Source organism: Rana temporaria, chromosome 8 (genome assembly GCF_905171775.1).
Source record: "Rana temporaria chromosome 8, aRanTem1.1, whole genome shotgun sequence".
In the NCBI taxonomy this organism is placed as follows: domain Eukaryota; kingdom Metazoa; phylum Chordata; class Amphibia; order Anura; family Ranidae; genus Rana; species Rana temporaria.
This window is the reverse complement of record NC_053496.1, coordinates 51,216,472-51,234,803: the sequence shown is the minus strand read 5'-3', so window position 1 is coordinate 51,234,803 and position 18,332 is coordinate 51,216,472. Positions and strand designations below refer to the sequence as shown.

Below are 18,332 nucleotides of genomic sequence, written 5' to 3'. Positions count from 1 at the left end.
AGCTCTATTTGTGGGAAAAAAATTATAAACATTTCATTTGGGTACAGTGTTGTATGACCACGCAATTATCATTCAAAATGCGTCAGTACTGAAAGCTGATAATTGGTCTGGGCAGGAGGGGGGGTTTAAGTACCCAGTAAGGAAGTGGTTAAAGAATTGTGAATGCAAAAATGCAGCACCCCTGTTGTCCTGAATGCAGCACCCCCTTTGACATGAATGCAGACTCACCATTGCAGCCTGATTCATGCCCATCTGCAGCATTGGAGGAGACAGGGAGGGGGCGGGACGAGCGCCGACAGACATACAGGAGAAACTCTTGTTTTATCAGCGGCCTCTTTAATAGAAATTCCAGCCTCCTGTGATGGACAGAACAGTCGTCCAATGGCAGCGCAGTAGACGGGACTTCCTTTTACAGAGGTCACCGTGCAAACAGGAAATACTCCTCTATGCACAGCGCTCGTCCTGCCCCCTCCTCGGTAGCCAGCGTGTATTTCTTTTTTGGCCCCAGCGCTCTGGGATTTGTTGGGGGCCACAAAAGATATACATGTCAAAATGATCAGGCGGGCCGTCCGAAACCGGAACGCGGGCCGCACTTTGTACATGCCTGATCCAAGTGGTGGGATAGCAAGTGAAAGGGAAGGACATGCTGCTTATACTACAAAGAATAAACCAGATTTGATTTAGCTTATGATGCCTTCTATTTAACACTACTCTAACATTTGTATTATAGGCAGTGAATACAGGTACTCTACATTTTAAGTGAGTTTGTCAATTGACTAAACAGATCTGCATTCTGAACAATCTGGTTTATGTTTGATAGATGCTATGTGCAAAGGAAGCTGTGCTTCATCATTAGGAGAGGTAGTGAGTTTTGATCGGTTGGGTAACTGGCATAAACTAAGGTCACCTCATCAAAGCAAATCAAAGTCCAGAGTGCTGATGTTACATTTGTTTACATACAGCGATTACAGGCCTGATAACAGCGGCAAAACACTGCCCTATCTCTGAAACAGTCCAAGCAATTTATCATGCTTAATGCTGCTTATATACTCCCAAATCCTTCATGCAAGGAAAGATCTAATATTGACCTGTTTGTCATGTGGTCACTAAAAATAAAAAAATATGTATCTGCAAAGGAGCCGACTCTACATACCCCAGAAACTGCAGCTTACAGACTTTGCCCGGTCCCAATGTGTGCTAATAATGAACCTTACAAGTTCTGTTGCTTAATTATAGGTTTATTGTAGAGAAGGTATGCACAGATATACAGATATCAACAAGGGAGCTTGTCACGGAAGGCATACTTGCCAACATTTCAGTCCTGATCCCTGGGACAAAAATCTGCCTTCAAGTATGTGGGGACCGACCACCCACTCACTGCAATGAATGCCTTACTTACCGTATTTATCGTGGTATAACGCGCTCCCGCGTATACCGCGCACCCCTAATGTTGCCCCCGAAATTCCTGTAAAAAAAAAAAAGTTATATGATTTTATTACTTACAGTTTTGGTGTCTGCCCAGCGTCCATCGTCCGGGCCGGCGTCCGTCTGCAGGCCTCGATGGTGTCCTCCCGGCTTCTCCAGCGCGCGCCTCATGTCGAGTGCCTGCTTCCCGCGCTCAGTTCGAACGCCTCCGCCGACATATAACGAGTGCAGTACACTGGGGTACATTCGGCAAGGCTCGGCTTAGCTCGCGCTCTGTGACGTTTATGAGTGAGCACGAGCGAAGCCGAGCCTGGCCGAATGTAACCGAGTGTACTGCACCCGGTATATGTCGGCGCAGGATTTCAAACTGAGCGCGGGAAGCGGCTATCGGCGTATATCGCGCACCCACGATTTCCCCCTTATTTTATGGGGAAAATAGTGCGCGATATACGCCGATAAATACGGTAGATACACCCAGGACACAGCATCATCGGGACCGAGATCCAAGATTCAGGACCGTCCTAGCAAATCTGGGACAGTTTACATCTATTGCATAAAGACCTCCCTACAGCAAGGGAAAAAGTATTTGATCCCCTCCTGATTTTGTATGTTTGCCCTCCGGCAAAGAAATTATCAGTCTAGAATTTTAATTGTAGGTTTATTTAAAACAGTGAGACAGAATAACAACATAAATATCCAGAAAAACGCATTTCAAAAAAGTTATAAATTGATTTGAGTTTTAATGAATGAAATAAGTATTTGATCCCCTATCAATCGGCAAGATTTCTGGCTCCCAGGGGTCTTCTATACACGTAATCAGCTGAGTTTAGGAGCACTCTATTGAAAGGGAGTGCTCCTAATCTCAGCTTCTTTTCTGAATAAAAGACACCTGGTAACAGAAGCAATCAGATTCCAATCTCTCCACCATGGCCAAGACCAAAGAGCTGTCCAAGGATGTCAGGCACAAGATTGTAAACCTACACAAGGCTGGAATGGGCTACAAGACAATCGCTAATCAGCTTAGTGAGAGGGTGACAACAGTTGGTGTGATTATTCGCAAAAGGAAGAAATGCAAAATAACCGTCAATCTCCTTCAGTCTGGGGCTCTCTTTTTATATAGCATGACTGTGACCCTGTGCACAAAGTCAGATCCATAAAGAAATGGTTAAAGAGTTTGGTGTTAAACTACAGTGAGTCCTGACCTCAACCCTACTGAGAACCTTTGGGATGAACTGGAATACAGATGGTGAGCCATGTCTTCTCATCCAACATTAGAACCCAATGTAAAAAATGCTTTAAAGCTACTTTGTAGCAGTGTAATAGAAGTTATCAGAATAAGTTACGGAGAGTAAAGATCTATATACAATATCGATGCAAAAGCTAATTTGAAAGGCGCATAATGTTCTTTTAACACTCCAGCAGTCTTTTTCTGTGGTACAGTCAAGCTGACCAGGTCACTTTAACCTCAATAGACCAGTTTCTGGCAGAGCATAACAATGATAAACAGTGCCACACAGTGATCATGGGTTACTAATAGGGATCAATTTACCCAGCTTTCTGTAAATGTTATTGTAGGCATTTACAAAAGGTAAAGCTAGAGGACCAGCAGGTTGTCCATAGAAATGTACTCCTTCCCCTTTTAAATCTGGCTCCTGCAAAAAGAGCTACAGTAGTGGAGTTTTGTAAGCCATTAGTAGAGGTGCAAAGTTTGGATTTTAAAGTGGAAGTAAACCCTCCTATTGTTTTCAGCCAAGGAAGCTGCCATCTTGGCCTCCGTTTAATCTGCAACTGCCACGATGCTGCACATGTGATCAGTTATGAAAGCAGCCATTGGATGGTTTGACAGTTTGGTTGAGAGCACAAGCAAATGTGACATCTAGCATTTCCGGCATGCCGGGAATGTTAACTGTTTTTGTAAACTATCAAATAGATGGGTTTACTTCCGCTTTAAGTGATATTCTTTATTGGCCAACTCCCTAAATTTTATAAAGAAGAGATTTCCACATATGGCATTCACTTCTTCCTCTTTTCCAAAACCATTGCCTACAGCACAACCTTTCATATCCAAAGCTTTCTGGCGTCTCATCTGCCTGTCCCTTTGCCACTACAAGTAGAAGTAGGGGCACCAAAGAACCATGGCACTCAGATGGCACCAGGAAGTGTTAAATGCAAATGTTCTTCTAGAGATTTTCATTTTTGAAGAGAGCAAAGTAAAGGCTTGCTCAATGTAAGTATTAGAAGTATTTTAGGGCTGCTTTTTTTTCTAAGCAACAGTCACTTCATTAAAGGGTCACTAAAGGAATTTTTTTTTTTAGCTAAATAGCTTCCTTTACCTTGCTGCAGTCCTGGTTTCATGTGCTCATTGTTCGTTTTTGCTTTGATGTTGCTGTAAATCCTCTCTGTTCTGGACACTTCCTGGTTGCCTTTTTCCTGATAACCACAGTACTGGGAGATTTCTCACGGTGGTCACTAATCAAGGAGCTGTGTGTAAAACGAAACTGGATTGGTGCTGAGGAGTTTTAGACAAAGTATCACTGCTCTCTATTGGCTGACTGCCCTCTAGTGGCTCTCTGTACATCAGAGAACCAGCAAACAACAGCAAAAACGAAACTACACTGCAGGCACATTATATGATTGTTTTTTTTATCTATTTTTAATCATTTTTAAAAGGAATCAGTTAACTATTATGTCTCTATGCCCTGTAAACAGTCATTTCAGCTAAAAAAATTTTTTCCTTTAGTGACCCTTTAACTTAAGCCAATGAAGGATATCACTTAAAACACCTATCATTTCCAGCTAAAGGGAAGCAGTTATATAGTCCATAAACTGGGTTTATATTATCTACCACAAAGGCCTCCAGAGACCGAACCTATTCATTTTAGTACCTACCAAGTATACAGGGGGAGATTGGCTAGAAAGTAGGTTGTGCGGTTTTGTTTTTTTCATGAATATAAAGATGTGGAAAGGTATGGAGTTGTGTGGAGTGGAAAACAAACAGAAAAACATTAGTCTACATAACAATTTTGCTGTTCATTTAAACCTAGACAATAACCTCTATGATAGAAAATCTAGTTCTCAATGTATTCTTTTCAGAGCTTTGTGCTATCATAATTGTATCAATCATATGCCATTATATCAAACTTTCACTGCTAATGGACATCTTTGATACACAAATATGTAATATGCCTTTGTGCATTTCGCAAACTCCTGATATCTTGGTAGAATTCATAAAATAATTGACTTCAGATGCTTTTTTTTCCCAGTGCACATAAGACAATAAAAACATTACAAGTGCAAAGTGGACTTGGAAGTGCAGTCGCTGTAGATCCGAGGGGGACATGCAGGGAAAATAAACAGCATTTTAGCTTGCACGTGATTGGATGATAAAATCTGCAGAACTTCCCCTCATTTCAGATCTACCCCTCAGATTTACAGCAACGGCACTCCTAAGTGCACTTTCAATTTGCAATTTTAAGTGTACTTTGCACTAGTACAAAGTGCATTTGCCTTTTGTAAATAACACCATTTGTGTAGGGTACTGTTAATACTTAAAGCGGAGGTTCACCCTAAAAACATTTTTCTAACATTGTGCTCACTTCCAACATTGACAGTATGCAGATTTTTTTTTGCTGTACATACCGTCATATAGCTATTCCACCCCCCCCCCCCGGCTTCCGGGTAGTGGCTCCCGCGGGAGTGGGCGTTCCTATGCAGAGGGTAAGTGATTGACGTGATGACAAAAACTTCCCCCCGGCGCACAAGAAGCCGAATGTCGGTGCGCAGGCGCCGTATAGAGCAGACTCACAGTTTGGCTTCTTTCGGAAACTCGTGATGCGCCGGAGGGAAGTTTTTGTCATCATGTCACTCACTTAGCCTCTGCATAGGAACTCCCACGGGAGCCACTACCCGGAAGCCGGGGGGAAAGTAGCTATACGACGGTATGTACAGCAAAAAATAAATAAATAAATCAGCATACTGTCAATGTTGGAAGTGAGCATAATGTAATGTTAGAAAAATGTTTTTAGGGTGAACCTCCGCTTTAAGCATTTAAAGACATTTTAGACTATTTTGTGTTTCCAACCTTGTGGCAACAGCTTGGAGAAGACTTTTCTGTTCCAGCATGACTGTGAGCAAAGCCAGATCCATAAATACAAGGTTTGATGAGTTTGGTGTTGAGGAACTACTGTGGCCTGCACAGAGCACTGACCTCATCCCTATTTTGAGCACCTTTGTAATGAAATGGAGCACCGCCGATTGTGAGCCAGGTGTTTTTACCTAACATCAAAACCTGACCTCAAAAAATGCTCTTTTGGCTGAATGGGCAGAAATTCCCATAGGCACACTCCAAAACCTGCAAAGTCTTCTCAGAAGGCTGTTATAGCTGCATGAGTGGACGGAAGGTATTATAGCCATAGCTCTATAACCTACTATATGTGTGATGGTCATGTGTCCACAAACCTTTGGCCGTACAGTGAATAAATATTTGATTAGTCCAAACAAAAATGCAGAAGGCGCTGAGAGAAATACTAAAACTGCTAAGAACAGAGATACCACTCATAAATCAATAAGCACAGCCCGTATCCCTCCTTTCTAACATTCCTCTTGTGTTTTCTTTACTAGACCACGACAAGGTTAATGGAGAGGCTGGAGAACAAAACAAATCAAAAACATGTACAGTTTTGTAGAAAAATTACTGAGCAGCAATCCAGCAGGAAAATGGTTGAAGACTGAAGCTATGGAACACTATCCTGACCCTAAACAAAAGGAATTAGAATAGAGCATAGTGGCAAATTTGATCTATTGGATGTCAATGCTAATAAAAACTTGGCTATAAACACAGGTGATGGTCAATGGAAGTAATATGATCTGCTTGAGATGCAAATTCCTGTTACCTTTTTTATCTTTGGATGTTAAAATCTTAATTGTCGGAAGCGGCCAGAGGCTAAAGGTTTTTGAGAAAAATATCTTCATTATTTACTTGCTACATACCTAAATACCATCAGGATTCAAGTGTAATTCTTACTGTGGGCCACAAATGTGCCAAATACAGCCAAAAAACACCAGTTTAATATGCCTGTTCTATGGCCTATTTATTGAGGTTTCATTTAACTTATTGATAATTTTTCAGGTGTGAAAGAAAACATAGAAACCCTATGCAGATAGCGTCTAAGGCTGGATTCACACCTATGCATTTTTAGTGCATTTTGCACTACAGAACGTGTTCCATAGGAAACCATGTTACATGGACTGTAGTGCAAATCTGCAAAAAGCACTAAAACTGCATAGGTGTGAATCCAGCCTCAGGAGGGGTTTTAGACGACCATGAACCTTCAGCTGCATTCACACCTCTGCAGTTTCCAGCAAAAAGCACCTTCCATAGGGATGAATTGTAACACCTATACAAAGTACCTAAAACATACTGCATAAAATGAGGTGGGGTTAATGGATCCTTATGCCTCGTACACACGTGGCAAAAAAAACGACGTTTTTCCCGACACGATTCCTCTACAGCCTGACTTGCATACACACGTTGATGAAAAAAACGGCCTACCAAAGCGTGGTGCCATACAACACGTACGACGGGACTATAAAGGGGAAGTTCCTTTTAAATGGCGCCACCCTTTGGGCTGCATACTTGATTCTGAGCATGCATGTTTTTTTCCCCTCGGAAAAGCATACACACAACCATTTTTCGCGACAAGGAAAAAAAACTGACGGGAAACACGACGAGAAAAAAAGAGCTGGTTTCAATTATTTTTTGGCGCGAAAACTGCTAGGGAGCACACACACGTCCGTTTTTCACAACCAATATAAAAAATGGCAGTTGTCTCGTCGTGAAAACCGGTCGTGTGTACAAGGCATTAGGGATGCATGGCAAGCGTGCTAAACTTGATTTAGCTGCACTTTAATTGCACCAGTAAAAGAGCTTTGAGGGGTTTTTAAAGGAAAAAAAGTATTTCTTGGAAACTACTTTTAATGGTATGAACAAACATCTATGGAATTAAAGTAACAATATGGGATGTCATGGCTACCAGGTCACTGCACGAATCTGAAAGTATTGTACACAATAACCAATCAAATTGACGTTATTTACCTTCTAGTGCTGACTTCAGAATAAATGCAGACTGGTGGAACAGGTAGGTTCTGCCATTTGCCCTGGTCCTCAGGAGTCAATCTCACACTAGAGTTGACCAAGAAAAAGGAATATGAAGGCAATGGCCACAACTATATTTCAGATATCCTTTATATATATATATATATATTAGGTATGCACAGTTTGTGTGCACCAACATTAAATGTCCATGTGTAAAGCTTTCCAATAGTGATTTCAGTAGGGGATGGGATAGAGAAGTGTAAATTGCAAAAAAAAAATCCTGCAACTGATCTGGGAAGGATCCACTCACATGGTAGAAAAGAGACCACAAATGGATAACAACAATTAATGAAAATAGCACACTTACTTGTAAAAAAAAAAAAAAAAAAAGCCTGGGATGCACCAAGAAATACAGAAAACAAATTGCATCAATGCAGACAGTGGTCTATCATACAGCAGTGGTGGTATATGCAATACTGGAAGGAGCCGGAAAGGCGGGTAGACAATCTGCATCTACTGCCTCAAGCGGGGATAGCCAGCTGTCAAAACTGGAATGTTATTTTGGATGTGGGTAGGCTGCAACACGTAGGCCCCACCCCCTTTATGCAGCCTTAGTGGCTGCTTGATGCTCCCTCCAGCCTTGCATATTCCACTGCTGCTGTATGGCAGACCACTGTCTGCATTGATGCAAGTAATTTTTTTTTTTACATGTAAGCGTGCCATTATTAATAAATAGTAATATTGTGATTCTGTCAACACCAGCATCGTGCTTGTATTCTCTATTCTTTTAATACATATTTTCAGGAAAGAGATACTTACATTTGCCTAGCTGCCTTCCTATTTTATTTACAGTAAAACCTTGGATTGCAAGAATAATTAGTTCCAAAAACATGCTTGCAATCCAAAGCACTTGTATATGAAAGCGAATTTCCCCATAAGAAATAATGGAAACTCAAATGATTTGTTTCACAACCATTTATTCATAGGTCTTTCAGTTTATAGTCCATATAAAAAAATTATAGCAATGTGATCGGTTGTGTAACATAAAATGTCCATCCACAAATGGAAGCCTCCACAAGGGGATTAGAAACAAAATCCAGCAGGAGCTACAGAGTATAAAAGAGAAGAGAGGCGCCTCTAAGAGTAGCAATTTGGTTAAATTGAATGAAGGTACAACATTTAGCAACATATTGCTACATTTAGAGGCACCTCTCGAGACATCTCTTGCATATCAAGTCAAATTTTTTTTTTGTTTAGCTTGTCTTGCAAAACACTCTTAAACCAAGTTACTCTCAAACCAAGGTTTTACTGGATTTACGTTTACAAAATTAGATCCAATGGGGGCATTTTACAGAAGCCAGGGAAATTATAGAAGATTAGCTACTCTAGATTCTAAAAGGGACCAACCATCAAAACAGGAATGCAAAATGTTGATGCTCTTACTGTAAATGAAAGACAGGAATCTTGTGAAAAGCAATAGCAGCAGTTAAATATATACATGGTTAAAATGTAAAATCATATATTTGTTTCAACATTGTGCTTCAGTTATTTCTAGCCTACTTTGATTAATCTGAACTTGTAAATGAAATGTATAAACTTACTTTCTGTAGACCCCCCCATACATTTACTGCTTTCTATGAATTATGTGACAAGTATTCACTATGCCCTGTGAGCAGGCACTGCTGTGTCAAACAATTCTGAGAGTCTGCCTTCTAAACTAGAGAGGCGCTGATGAGTGGACGAGCCTCAGGAGGCAGAGTCAGTACAGGGACTAATGCTTGCATGCAGCTAGGTACCATGGGATATATAGTCCTTACAAATTAAAAGTAAACAGCAGAGGAGAAGCTGCAAAGCCTGCAAGGAATCCAGGAAGCTGTGGAAAGAGTTGTCAGCACTCATCATGACAGGCAGAACTCATCATGCAAGGAGGTTTTTCAAGTAAGCATATATATTGGATTGTCAAAAATACCTTTTGTTTGTATTGCTATTACAATAACGTTATAAAATGAAAGTGTAAAGTGTATGCGCTGAACATAGAACTACTAAAGTTCTTTAAACAATATTAAATGCTAGTTATTGTTCCCCATACATGTCAAGTTAATGCAGTCAGAAAGACAGACTGCAGCAAATGCAACTTGAGCCATTTTTGGTGTGGTCTGCATTGTCGATGCTGCAAACATTGGGAGACTGTGTGATCCCTATTCGCAGACCAGTGTTTTCTTCTACGGATGTAAAAAGTAGAAAACACTGCATATAGAAAAATAAAACCATTCTGCTTCTTTTTTTACAACTCTGGGAAAGGCTTATTCTGTGAAATCCCTATCATCCATATAATATAACCAGGTATTACATCAGTGAGAAGAATCTTATGCATTTGAGTTTTGCACCTGAAAGAGACTGGCCATGGAAGAGCAGGGCCAGACAAGTTACATAAACATAAGCTGCTTTTTGTATATTGGATTTGGCTTTTCACAGAGCTTTCGAGATGTAAAAGAATTAACCTCAACTTCTCCTGAAGTGAATGCTTGTTGTCTGTGTCACACAGTAACCTACATATTACAGCCTGGTAGAAGCATGCGTGACATGTAACATGCATAGTAGTAAGTCTACATTCCATTATAGGTGTCTTTGTGATTCTTCTCCTCTCCTTGCATAATGACTGAAAATACATCTCAGGCTGCAGAAGACCTGACAAGGTTCTCACTTCAACGTGTAGTAAAGTTTTATTTTTTTCTCCTCTTTGTGGGCCTCCCCAGCTACAGTCCAATTTCTGTGCATTGCGGTAAGACAGCCAACACAGTGTAATGTACCAGTACCCAATCCGATTGGCACCATTTATTTTGTAGTGCCGACTACAGAATGAAAGCCTAGCGGTGGAACAGATTAGTTCTGCCATTTGCCCTGGTCCTCAGGAGCCAATTACCTACCACTAGTTTTTTTTGAGTATGCATGGAAACCCACGCAGGCACAGGAGAACACACAAACTCCAGGCAGGTTGTACCATGGTTGGGATTGAACTGATGACTCTAGTGCTGCCAGGCGTAAGTGCTAATCACTTTCTTACTGTGCTTGCCGGTGATAGACCTTTGTCTCTTTTGTTAGAAAAGACAAGTGGACAATTATAAAAAAAAAATACAATTTAATACAATTCTTGTAGGAAATTTACAGAAACATATCTTGAAAGTATTCATCAAACTCGTCTTCCCTGAAAGAGAAAATAAATATATTTTTAAAATAGTTAATTTATAAATGTGTGAAATTAAAATGGAATTCCAGCTTACACTTAAATAGTCTTAAAAACAGTCTCCACCCCCCCCCCCCCATTCCCCCAACACCTATACTAACAAATCTGTGCAATAAAGATGTATATACTTACCTATTTTCAGGCCTTTCTGGTCCAGTCACGGGATTCGGCTCCTCTGTGTCAGCCAGTGTGGCAACAAGGGAGAGGAGGGAATGCCGACAATGGATGAGCCATTGAACCCATGGGTGATGTCACTGCTCCAGGGTTTAGCCCAGGGTCATGCTGACATCGGGAGTGAAATTATGCGAGTTCAGCTGATCAAGCACAATTTCATACCCTTATGTCAATCCCGACTTAGGGGGCGATTTCAGAGACATCTACAGTTGTATTCAAAATTATTCAACCCCCACTGAAATTGATTGTTTTGGCCAGTGTGACACTGATTTTGATCATTCAGTCATCCTGCTTACAATTAAATCAAAGAGGCACGTGTAGGTCAGACAAATATAACATAACATTTATAATGAAATAACCACAAATGTCTTTTCTGTGCTCACATCATTATCAGTTTTATTCAACCCCCAAGTGACATTCAATCTTAGTTCTTAGTACAACGTCCTTTTACAGTTATAACAGCTTTTAAACGTGAAGCATAGCTTGACACAAGTGTCTTGCAGCGATCTACGGGTATCTTCGCCCATTTGTCATGGGCAAAAGCCTCCAGTTCAGTCACATTCTTAGGCTTGCGCACTCCAACTGCTTTCTTTAAGTCCCACCAGAGGTTCTCAATCGGATTTAAGTCTGGTGACTGCGATGGCCACTCCAAAATGTTCCAGCCTTTAATCTGCAACCATGCTCTAGTGGACTTGGAGGTATGCTTGGGATCATTGTCCTGTTGAAAGGTCCAACGTCTCCCAAGCCTCAGGTTTGTGACGGACTGCATCACATTGTCATCCAATATCTCCTGGTACTGAAGAGAATTCATGGTACCTTGCACACGCTGAAGCTTCCCTGTACCTGCAGAAGCAAAACAGCCCCAAAGCATGATTGAACCCCTGCCATGCTTCACAGTGGGCAAGGTGTTCTTTTCATCATAGGCCTTGTTCTTCCTCCTCCAAACATAGCGTTGATCCATGGGCCCAAACAGTTTCATCAGTCCACAGAACACAATCCCAAAACTTCTGTGGTTTGTCCACATGACTTTTGGCATACTGCAGTCGACTCTTCTTATTCTTTGGAGACAGCAAGGGGGTGCGCCTGGGAGTTCTGGCATGGAGGCCTTCATTACGCAGTGTGCGCTGTATTGTCTGAGCAGAAACTTCAGTACCCACATCTGACAAATCTTTTCTCAGTTCCTCAGCAGTCACACAGGGACTTTTCTCCACTCTACGCTTCAGGTAGCGCACAGCAGTCGAAGTCAGCATCTTCTTTCTGCCACGACCAGGTAGCGTTTCAACAGTGCCCTTTGCCTTGAATTTGCGAATGATGCTTCCTATGGTGTCTTTTGGTATGTTTAACATCTTTGCAATCTTCTTATAGCCATTACCCTTCCTGTGAAGAGTAATCACCTCTTCTCTTGTCTTTCTGGACCATTCTCTTGACTTCACCATGTTTGTAACCACACCAGTAAATGTCTAGAAGGAGCTGAGTATCACAGTCATTTTAAAGCTGCCTAATTAATGCTTATTAGGCTTTATTGCTGCTCCCTGACATCTACAGGTGTTTTCAATACCTGATTGAATACACTTCAATGAACCTCTGTTCTTCAGAGTGGTAGTCTTTAAGGGGTTGAATAATTGTGTAAATGAAGAATTCACAAAAGAAACATTTACTACTGTATTACAAAACCAATTGATGTCATTTTAGTTGCATATGGTTCTTTAAGAAGCCCTTGTAGGATTTCATTCTGAATACAATTACAAATGTACACTAAATTCCCTAAAACCCTTTACAGCATTGGGGGGGTTGAATAATTTTGAACACAACTGTATGCGGGTTGCTGCACAGATGTCTACATAAATCGCACACAAAGTTGCCAAAAGTAGTAAAGAAACTACCGTATTTATCGACGTATAACACGCACCCTAACTTTAAGAGAAAAGTTTCAGGTAAAAACTTTCCACAGCCCCCTGCGTATAACACGCAGGGACAGTTTACCTTCTATTTTCAGGGTAAAAAAGTGAGAGTGTTTTACACCAATAAATAAAGTACTTTTGGGAATCGGTGTGGCAGCACAAAGCCGGCGTCTTAGGACGGTAAGAGAGGATACCGCTCTAAAAACTGCTGATCCATTGGCTTTGCTTCCGTCCCACTAAACCAAAAGGGTGCTGGCTATGCACAGGTACATTGGATAGAAGAAGATCCTGGACTGCCGCCCTCCTTAAAACGATATCTTTATTGTACAAATGAAATCCAAAAAACAACCAAAGTGATGCAGTCAAAATGAAGTGGACAACAGGAAAAAGGTGGCCGACATGTTTCACATCATGTGATGCTTACTCATAGCTGGTCTTAGGACGGTGCCATTGCCAGCAATATCGTTGCAATGTGAACCTAGGCTTACTAGCAGTTGTCAAGTGCTTTCTCCTCTCCCCTGCAGCCACTGACAAAGGGGATCAAGTGACCAGACCAGAGTGGCCTGAAAACAGGTATATCTTTCTTACACAGGTTAGCATAGGTGTTGGGAGGGGACAGTTTTAAGGCTAGTTGTGTGTAAGCTGGAATTTCCACTTTAAGCTATATGCATAGCCTCAGATTTGAATAGTCGGCCAACAGTTGCAATATTGTCAGTCTGGCTCATGGGATTTACCAGCCCTTTTTTTTTTTTTTTCACAATTGCCATTTAAAAAATAAGAAAATACAGCTATCTTTATAATTTATGACTGACCGTGTTTTTTCATCTGGTTCTTGTTGCGGACCTTTCCAGAAATCGCTATTGGCTGATTCATCATTACCATCTTCCTTATCATTATCCGTATCTGCAGAGCAAAGCGTGTAAATATATAAACAAAAAGTACAAGTAGAGGAGATTCATGGCAACCCTGGTTAAATTTTAAGCTTCATTGTTGGCAGTGAGATGAATCCTTTAATCTTTCAGACAATGACCTATGAGCTAACTGAGAGCTCGGGACTATGTCCATTATAAAACAGAGAACAAACACACAGCAAGCTGCATTCTACATTGTGCATCTGTCCCATATACCAACACCACCATGTACACCCATTTCAAAATGTCTCCGTTCATGAATAGGCACGGTTTAACTAGTCTGTATATAGTTATACGCAATCTGAAGGTTTAGTATATTCATTTTATTAGATCTATAAAAGTCACTGATGTTGTTCCCTTTCATTCTTGTACAAGTTGTTTGAAAACCCTCCTATATGCCTAGCCCAGGGTCACACAGGTTCTACATATCCATTTCTACAAGGGAGATCCTCAATGAACTATTCTTAGGAGTATTAGAACAGAAAGCCACTATTCTTTAATGGAATTTGTCCATTCAGGGCAAAGTGACAGGATCAAAGTTTACACCCTCCCAACCGATTAATACAAACCTTCGCCCAGACACCAGGCTGGAGGCAGGGAGGTGACAGAGGAAGCTGCATTGCTGAACACGGAATTAACCACATGCCTGCAGGAAACTTTTACCTTCCTGCCCAGGCCAATTTTCAGCTCTGTCGCACTCTGAATGACAATTGCGCGGTCACTGTACCCAAAATTGTTATCATTTAGTTGAAACAGAGTTTTTTTTGGTGCTATTTAACCACTTGCCTACCCCCGTATAGTAAAATATTGTGTCCTTGTATTCCCGGGGTTCTAGCGAGAGCCACCGGAGGCACGCGCGTGTACCCATGGCCGCGATTGCTCATCACAGAGCATGGACATGGAGCCGTGTGTGTAAACACACAGCTCCACGTCCTGTCAGGGGAGAGGAGAACTGATCGTACGTTCCTTGTATATAGGAACAACGATCAGTTTCCTTCTCTCATCAGTCCCCTCCCCCTACAGTTAGAAGCACTCCCTAGGGAACATATTAACCCCTTGATCGCCCCCAAGTGCTAACCCCAGCACTGATCGGTGTATAAATGTGAATGGTCCCAAAATAGTGTCAAACGTGTCCGCTATAATGTCGCAGTCACGATAAAAATCGCTGGTCGCCGCCATTACTAAAAAAAAAAAAAAAATGATTAATACAAATGCTATAAAACGATCCTCTATTTTGTAGACGCTATAACTTTTGCACAAACCAATCAATATACTCTTATTGCGATTTTTTTTTACCAGAAATATGTAGAAGAATACGTATCGGCCTAAACTGAGGTTTTAAAAAAAATAATAATTGGGATATTTATTATAGCACAAAGTACAAAATATTGTGTTTTTTTTTCAAAATTTTCGCTCTTTTTTGTTTATAGCGCAAAAAAAAAAAAAAAACGCAGAGGTGATTAAATACCACCAAAAGAAAGCTCTATTTGTGGGGGAAAAATGATCAAAATGTATTTGGGTACAACGTCGCACGACCGCGCAATTGTCATTCAAAATGTGACAGTGCTGAAAGCTGAAAATTGGCCTGGGCAGGAAGGGGGTCAAAAGGCCCGGTATGGAAGTGGTTAATCACCGCTGTTTTTTTTTTTTTTTCTTCTTTTCTTAGTTTCTGTTGCAATTTTTCTCCTTCACTGATAGGCATCCCTGATTGGCAGCACCGATAATCGGGACACTGATGTTCAGCAGGAATCGGGCGATTTTCGATCCATCTACAGGCAGGCTGGTTGTAATGGGGTCGATCCATCCATTAGACTTCAGTACACCCAGACTGTCTGTTTTTTTTTTTTTTTTTTTGTGCGATTACTGCCAGCAACTATAGCCGACAGCAGTGATCATTGTATTCTGACAGTGGGGAAACCTCTTGTTGTCAGAATCCAATGGCAGGGCAGGACAGGAGGGACCCCCCCCCGCCCATTAACACTGACTGTGTTAATGGGAAAATCTACCAATTTTCTTTTTTTCAATCCCTGGTTGAAGGAAATAAAATTGCATGTTCTATAGCCAGCCTTATACAACACCAAATCGACTGTTCCCTCCCCTTCCCCACAACTGATAAAATTATAACTATTTACCTTCATCACTAGAGTCGTCCCCATGTCTGCGTGTAGATTTGTCTGGAAGAAAAAAGACACAATCTCAGATTTTTTTCCCCCTATATAAATATCTGAATACATGCCAAATCTCATTTTCCTGACAAGGCAGGGAATTTATTTTACACTAGCTTACCTTCTTCCAATGGAGCAGTACAGGTTCTTAAAGGATCATGTGCATGTTATGAGGGCATCCCTAAAGCGGGCTCCACACTTTCTCTTTTGCATTACAATAGATGTTTGGGTGCATTTTAACATGTGGTATTGTGCATTGACAAGTCATGAAAGTGCAGGCAACATGGGTCCCCTCAATGTATGCCGACATGCTACAACATGTTGTTGTATAATTATTTTCTACAACACGTGTCACGAAAAGCATTGTTGTGAACTAGCCCCATAGAAAACAAAGGGGTTTATTTACTAAAGGAAAATAGACTTTGCAAGTGCAGTTGCTCCAGATCTTAGTAAATGAGAATCACATGCAAGGAAAATTTTATAAAAGCATTTGAGCTTACACAGGATTGGATGAAGGAAGTCAGCAGAGTTTCCCCTCATTTACTAAGCTCTGTAGTAATTGCCTTTCCAGAGTGCACATGCACTTCCAAAGTGCACAGTCTATTACCCTTTAGTAAATAAACTCCAATGTTTGTATGTGCGTTAAAATGCTTAGGTGTGATTGAGCCCTAAAGTAACTCTGGAGAACTAAGCAGCAATGTCTATAGGTCAACAAGCGCAAGTTAAAAATTCCTACTGGCCAAAGCGAATACATTTGGAGGTAACTTTACTTTAAAAGCAACAAACCAAACAGTTAATTAATTACACATCATACCACAAGGTTGTGACATCAGCCACATCAGGCTTAAAAAAAAAATAAGATAGAGCCATTACATGTTATTATGATCCCAGATTTGTTTCTTACAAGTTTTTTTTGATGCCCAGCTTTAAGAGCCCATTCACACCTAGGCGATTTGTCGCCTGTAGCGCGACGCTATTGCAGCCGGCAATACACGCTGGAGGGGTGATCTAACATTGTCGGCTATGGAGATGGTTCACATCTCCACGTCGAACGCCGAAACGCCTGAAGCCCAAAACAAGTCCCGGACCCTTTTTTCAGGCGGCTTTCGGCATAGCCGATGTTGATCACCCCTCCGGTAGTATTTTACCGCGTTTTGTCGCGGCAAATCGCAGGACAAAACGCCACAATTTGTCGCGGCAATTCACGGTAAAATACGCCGCGTTGAGGTGTGAATGCAGCCTAAAACACTCAAAGATGAAATGACAAACTCCTTCCTGACCAATGAGAATAAAATAAGTGCTAGTGATACATTAAAAAAAAAAACTGTTTTAAAATGAGTAAGTGCTAAAATCAAATATAACGGGGGCCTGTAGATCGTTATCTACCAGTAGATCGCCGGACAGGTGACTAGTATATCGGGGGTTTGGGCTTGCTGACCCCCCATCCCAGAGCATCAAAGAGAGTGCAATGCAGAGGGACTACTTGTAAAGTTGAAGGTGTAGTAGGGAGCAAGAGCCGCATAATCCAATGCCGCCTCTGTAGTGTCGGCTCCTGTCCCATGCGGAGTGATACCAGCTGCACTCCACCTCTAATCCCGGCTAGTTGTCTCCAGAGTGGTGCCAGCAGCAGGAAAGAAGAGATCTTCAGGTCAGCGTAAAGCAATACAACAGGCATAATATTATAGGGCTGCTTTCACACTGATGTGCTGAGGTTTACCCACACCGTGGTGCGGTGCAATGCAGTGTACCTGCAGTTTTCCTGGGTTAGCTGCACTTTACCATAGGCTTCTATAATTTCCTGAAGGTTTGGTGCACTTTCTGAATACAGGAGCTTTGGTGTGCTTTCAGAAAGTGCACCACACCTGCAGGATATAATAGAAGTCTATGGCAAAGCGCAGCTAACCCAGGAAAGATGCACTGCGCTGTATTTGTGGTGCAGGCAAATTGCAGCACATCAGTGTTAAATCAGACTTATAGGGGGCTCAGAACAGTAAGGGTTCATTTACATTTTCAGTTTGGGGGGGGGTGGTAAAATCCCATAGTTAATGTGTTTTTATCACCCCCTTTAGCTGCAGTGAGTAGTAGTGGTGTACACATGTCACAGCTGCAGCAGGAGTTATACACCCTATCATGGTTGTTGGGTGTAGCACCTGCCAAGCATGACCCATTCAAGCAAATAAGGCCAATCGGCAAGTGCCCTGCAACCTTGTGCAGTACAGCAAACAAGTGGTTGAAGGAGGCAGCGTTGAGTTGTTTTCTCACCACCTGCTGTAACCCTTTGGACCCCGCAGAAGAATGCAGTTGTGTGTCAATTTACTTAAATGGGTCGCTTTTGGCAGGCGGTAGCACCCACCAAAAGCAGCAGGGGGCTTAATTCCTGCTGCGCTATGTGTACATCTTTGGCTGCTGCTTCAGCAG

At 41.6% G+C, this 18,332-nt stretch overlaps 2 protein-coding genes across 3 annotated transcripts in view; one reads left to right on the top strand and one right to left on the bottom strand.

Moving 5' to 3' along the window:
• Positions 1-6,285, top strand: part of PDE6C (phosphodiesterase 6C) — a 97,749-nt gene extending 91,464 nt beyond the window's left edge. Inside the window, exon 22 of the mRNA XM_040361769.1 lies at positions 6,046-6,285. Within this exon, the coding sequence (XP_040217703.1) occupies positions 6,046-6,110 (65 nt within the window). The 3' untranslated portion in view covers positions 6,111-6,285. The remainder of the gene's footprint in view (positions 1-6,045) is intronic.
• A 4,356-nt stretch (positions 6,286-10,641) lies between these two features.
• Positions 10,642-18,332, bottom strand: part of LOC120946931 (protein FRA10AC1) — a 69,444-nt gene continuing 61,753 nt past the window's right edge. Inside the window, exons 12-14 of one of the 2 annotated variants that reach the window (XM_040361766.1) lie at positions 15,882-15,925; positions 13,651-13,741; positions 10,642-10,724 (exon numbers count right to left, since the gene is read on the bottom strand). In XM_040361766.1, coding sequence (XP_040217700.1) covers positions 10,682-10,724; positions 13,651-13,741; positions 15,882-15,925 — 178 coding nt within the window. In that variant the 3' untranslated portion in view covers positions 10,642-10,681. The remainder of the gene's footprint in view (positions 10,725-13,650; positions 13,742-15,881; positions 15,926-18,332) is intronic. The other variant, XM_040361767.1, reaches the window with a different exon arrangement.